Source organism: Gobio gobio (genome assembly GCF_949357685.1).
Source record: "Gobio gobio genome assembly, chromosome: 9".
NCBI lineage: Eukaryota > Metazoa > Chordata > Actinopteri > Cypriniformes > Gobionidae > Gobio > Gobio gobio.
In genome coordinates, this window is record NC_137115.1 from 43,012,117 (window position 1) to 43,018,116 (window position 6,000).

A 6,000-nucleotide genomic window follows, 5' to 3' on the forward strand; every position below is an offset into this window, starting at 1 on the left:
CATGTAAATGTATCTAAACACCATTTCAGATAGAGCTTCTGTGCCACTTCTACTTTTGATGCTGATTTAATTTGATTGGTAACAGTCTGGTTGTGTCTTATTGCTCTAACTGAATTTATTGTTTAAATTAACATTTAAAAAAAAAACGTTTCTATTTTAAATGAAGAAATTGACAAAAGATGATGCATACATTTAATAAGATTAGAAAACATTGCTCTTATAATGGTAAAAATGCCCCTGGACATTAATTTAAAGGGACAAAGACCATCCTGTAATGGGAAAATTATAATTGGAATACGTGTTATTGATCAGAAAGTGTTCCTAAATTTTTGACTGTGCTCCTAATTTTTTTTAATTAGGAGCACAAGTGCTCCTCAAGAAAAATGTTAGCGTAGAGCCCTGGTTTAATGGATTATTACAGTATTTATTATAAAGGATTTCTCCAAGAACATCAATATAAATAAAAAATGCATGTGCCCTCAATCTTATTTTTTTTTTATTTATCCATCCATCATAAACGTACTCCACATGGCTCTGGGGGTTAATAAAGGCCTTCTGAAGCAAAGAGATGCGTTTGTGTAAGGAAAATGCCCCCTTAACATGTTATAAAGTAAAACATCTAGCTTCCGCCAGACCACCTTCAGGGCTCCAGAGTGCGACTAAATGGTCGCATTTTGCGACTAAAATTTGAGAGTGTGCGACTGAATTTTACATCCAGTCGCACATGTGCGACCTGTAAATTTGCCTGCTGTCGGTACTGGAGAAATTAAAAAAATACACTTACTAATTATAATTGATGGACGTTATGTCTGGCAAATTCTGTCTTTGCCAGCCGTTTCTATATGAGATAATATTAAACCATTTGTCCGTGATGCATTTTTGCCATTCGCAATCCAGAAGAGAGAGAAAGAGGGCGAGCTCTCTCACGGGGAGCTCCAGCGCACACAACACCACAGTCAGCTTTAATGAGTGACGATGGCCAAGAACTAAACAAAAGTTTAGTCTGCTTAAACTTTAGGGATGTGCTGTGAAATTAATCTAATTTTATTTTCGATTTTGGCTTCCAAGAACTATAAAAAGATGCTGGTATGAGGTAAAACTATTCCTATAGCCGTGTTCCGTCGAGCGCGACTTCCCTTCACAGCCTTGCGCGTCATTTCTCCCTAAACCTAAACTTAAGGTCAGAATCAGTGATTGTTGTTAACTGCAGTCTCTACTGTTGCTAAACTGCGTGATGTGTTTGATAATAACTTAGAGCTATTAAATGCACAATAATCCGCACAATAGACGCTGTTTCCAACTTCAACGCGGCATGTGTGTGTGCTGCGAAATGGACCGACTTGCACTTAATATTTTAGGCTTTGTGTGCGCGTCTAAACCATCAAATAAACAACAAATAGCCGGTGTCAAAATGACCGGATTGGAGAGTAGTTACTTTAACAGTTTATATCTTAAATGGGCGTAAATAGTTTGGAGAAATAGGAGAATATGATATTATTAGTTCTACATTCGATCGGTCTTAAAGGGGCAGCGTCTAATAAACCTGCTGACGATTGAGCCATTAATGCGAAACGAACAAAAGGCAAATAGAAAATATTCACATCTCTTGAATTAATAACTTTAGCTTTTATAAGCATTAATCTATCAATTTATACAGTGAAAACTATGCAGTGTTATTTTACATTTCATTACTTTATTAGATTTCTTTGTAGGTTTGTTCTTTACTGTAATATTAATGTTAGCAGACCTTCCGAATGCCTGCACACTGGTCCATTTACAAATAGATGTTTTATATTTTTGTTTCTTTTGCTATAGATATTTTACTTTTCAGATTATAAAGCCATGTTAATTATGTTCTTAACTATGTTTTTTTTATATATATATATATAAATAAATAAATAAATTAAGTATAATAAAAAGAACCGGTAAGAATACTGTTAAAGTACCGGATCGATAAGCAGTATTGGTAAGAGTAGTAATACCATTAAAACCTTAACGATACCGATCCCTATTAGTAATACAGTGGAAATTTGTAGATTTGGTTAGCATGTTGATTTATGGTGTGCGCCCCTAAAATTTCTGGTTGTGCCCCTAAAATTTTCAGTTGGGGCCACTGTGCTCCTAGTGAAAAAAGTTAGTCTGGAGCCCTGACCTTCCATATTCAACTTGCGGAAAAAAGAACGTAACTTGCGACCAAGCCTGCAGCGCTCCTGTGAGAAACTGAAGCTTCCGAGCCTTGATCGCCCCCCGGTGGCCGGTCCCAGTACAGCTCCTAAACCCTGCCTCTCCATGTATTTGAATGGAGAGCGAGACACACTAAACAATTCAATTACACTTCAAATAATTGTTTCCTAAAGATGATTTCTGTCATTGTAGGCAGTTTTTATTACGATGATGTCATTTCAAGTGTTTGCTTTTTAAATAAGCTTAGTTTTAGTTAGTTATTTGATGCTTTAAAAACGGGGGGGGGGGGGGGTGTGACGTCATGATTGACAGCTGAGATTGACGTCTTCTCTGAGTGAAGTTGTCACTGAGGCACTAACGGACTTTTTTCGGGATTTTAGCTTTAGCTTTAATTTCTACATTTCTATAACTGTTTATTTCACACCAACATAATGAATTGTTCTGCATCTGTGAGTGTGGGCGGGCTTTTGATAATCGCGCCTCTACTTCCTGTTCTCTACTGCGCAACTCCGATCCCGAGATCGCTACTGCGCAGACTCGGTCGCAAGATGTCAGCGCCGTGAGCGGGCCTACGAAAGCTTCAACTATGGTCAGCAGAAGTCAATGAAGTCGCATTGTCCATATTTTTTTACGGTCTATGCTTGCGACGGATGACATTGGACGTAGCGCAAGCATTTTGAACTGCGAGAGGTGCTACACTTTCTTAGTAAGTTGAATTCGGAAGGCGGTCTGGCGGAAACTAGATATTTGACTTTATAGAGTTTTAAATGTGGATATTTTTCTTAGACAAGTACCCCTTGCTTCATATTTTTATTAATATAACTACAGTTGTATTCGTCTTAATAGGGCTGTGCAATTAATCGAATTTCGATTTCGATTTTGCCTCCCAACGATCACCAAAATAGTACAATCGAGAAAAAACGATTATTTTGCCATGTTCAGTTTTGCAAGAACACTCTTATTTTGTCTTGCGTTCTGAATGAAACGCGCACGCGTTCATCCGCCCCTCCCGAAGCCACAAACTCTCTCAGGTCGTGACCATGGTCGTGACTCGTGTGCATATCATCCGCTGGAATTTAAAAACTCGGCGCGAGTAAAGATGGCAGGAGGAGGGCAGTTACAGCAGCGTTTGGTGAGCAAAAAAGGCAAAACCAACTCCGTTGTCTGGGAACAGTTTGGCTTCGAGGAATCAGACGACGAGCAGAAACATGCGACGTGCAAGATTTTCTACATGGTAGTGGCTGCAACGCAAGGGAACATCACGAATTTGTTTAACCACTTGAAAATTAAACAGAGTGACCTATGACAATCTAATAAAGAAACAAAAACTGACGAGAGCAGGGGTGCCGTGTAAACGTCCTTTTTCCCCCTCATATTTTTCAAATAATTCTCTCTTTGTAAACTTTGTTCAATGCATGCGAGTGCTGCCGTATTTTCGAATATGACCAGTCGTTTTCACCGTCGTCATCCGGGTTTAGTGCCAGAAGACGCGAATGAGAAGCCGCGCGCGCTGTGAGGAAATACATCTCTGTGCGCTCATCCGAGAGCGCGCACACGTCTCACAGCGCGCAAATATTGAGTTCTCTTTCAAGTCTTGCTCTTGAACGGACAAACTCACACAAAACGTATGTCAACGTCCATCTTGATGAGTATCCTAGCAGACATAGTCTGTATATGCCTTAAGTGAACTTTATACAGTCGATAAAGACGACGCATATCCGATCCGGATTGAATAGCTTTTGTAAGTTTAATAGGATTCATCTTTAATTTATGCACTCAAATATGCAATGTTATTTTACATTTGATACATTTCTGTACCTGAAAACTAATGTTAGACGTACCTGAAAAGCATATCTAGCCGAACCATATTGTCGATCTTATTTATTTGTGGTTATCATTTTTACGTGAATACTTTTATATTTTGATTTGAATATATGTTATATTATTTATTTTAATAGTTCAAAAAGTACAACAAATGTTACAATTTCAATTGAATTGTTGAAAGGTGTATTTTTAATAAATACAACACATTCCCAAAGTCATGTGAAATAATCGTGTTACATAATCGTGATTTCAATATTGACCAAAATAATCGTGATTATGATTTTTTCCATAATCGAGCAGCCCTACCTCTTAAAGAATGTCATATACACCTAGGATGGCTTGAGGGCGAGTAAAACATGGGGTGATTTTCATATTTGGATGAACTAACCCTTTATTCAAATAAACTTCCCATTCAAATTGCAATGACTTGTTTACTGGCAGGACAACCTGTCACTCACATGAGATCACAGCAATAGCAAACCAAACAGTTCAACCAATTTCCACTGCACAAAATCAAGTCCCGCCCTAAATTTGTTGATGTATGAGAAGACGTTTCACTTGGACATACATCACAATTGAGAACAAAACACTACTTCAATCTACAAAATATAAGTGAAACACGCAGTTTTTAAGAGACTACCCATGACTAAGACAGTGTTATTGCTCGGTGATATAACTTACCTGAGAAGTTGCCATGGATGGCATGGGAGATGCCAGTGGCCCGCTGCAGGGTCAGGTTGTACAGAAACATGGCTGCTGTCACTGGACCTGAGGCTCAGGACAAAGAGCTAAACCAGCACCTACAAGCAAATTCCAAAGAGAATGTATAAATACCAAAGTACATAAAGAAATTAAAGTTGAGGACAGTAAAACTAACGTCAAACCTAATTTATGGAAAACAAACTGAAAATTGTGTGAAATCAAGTTTCAGAGTTTCATTTTACAAAAACAATTCGCTAAATAAGTGTTCTTGTAATTGCACTTCGTGTAACACATAATCCTCCACTGCTAACGCCGCTTGAAACTGCAAGCGTAGTCAGTCCATTCAGCATTAGCCTATCGGCTAACAAACTTTATTGTGAAAACAAAGGTTATAATTAGACATTTTGAACACAGATTTCAGTATGGTTAAACAATATGGGTTATTCGGGAATTGTATGAAAAATATTTACCGAGATAGCAACCAGGATGTTGTAGATTTCAATCAGATGACAAACTTATATTTTTCATTGGCCTGGTCGCTCGTTATTTCAAACGGCGCTGGAACGACAGAGGGCCTCCTACATCTGTGGCGCATAAAAGTGCTGTCCGAACACATGCCTGAATGGAAAGATCGACATCAAAAAAGATTTGGTAGAAACGGTATAAAACAACTTTTGTGTATTTCTCTTTTATATATATATATATATATATATATATATATATATATATATATATATATATATATATATATATATATATATATATATATATATATATATATATATATATATATATATATCGCATTTATTTATTAAAATACATTGTATTTAATGTATTAATGTAATGTTATGTATGTAGAATCATCGAGACTTTGAATGACTTCGAGATTTTGAAATCTAACATGCATTTACCATGGTAATCATATTTTTCGCCGAAGTAACATACTACAGTCGCGTTACAACAATAATAGTGGTATTGACCAAAGTCAAAGTGAAACAAACAAAGTGACCGAACAATTCTGGAAGGTTTTTGAGACTGTCTCAATGAGGTCCTGTAATTATATGATATTTTTGGTGAAAACTGGCAGCCATTGTAAACCATCGGGTTTATAATAAAGGACACAAATCTGTTTAAGTACACACATCTGTTTAGTCTTCTAAATCGGAACAAGTTACTTCCGAAAAGAAGGGCAGCGAGGTTTTAACTCTCTCTCTCTCTTTGCGCGTGTGCGTGAGCGTTTCGCACTGTGGTTCGTGGAAATCCCAGAAAATAACCACACACCGTTAAAGG

At 37.3% G+C, this 6,000-nt stretch overlaps 1 protein-coding gene across 1 annotated transcript in view; it reads right to left on the reverse strand.

Moving 5' to 3' along the window:
• Window positions 1–5,272, reverse strand: part of sf3b3 (splicing factor 3b, subunit 3) — a 36,560-nt gene extending 31,288 nt beyond the window's left edge. Inside the window, exons 1-2 of the mRNA XM_079825736.1 lie at window positions 5,181–5,272; window positions 4,690–4,808 (exon numbers count right to left, since the gene is read on the reverse strand). Of these exons, the coding sequence (XP_079681862.1) occupies window positions 4,690–4,759 (70 nt within the window). The 5' untranslated portion in view covers window positions 4,760–4,808; window positions 5,181–5,272. The remainder of the gene's footprint in view (window positions 1–4,689; window positions 4,809–5,180) is intronic.
• Window positions 5,273–6,000: the final 728 nt, after the last annotated feature.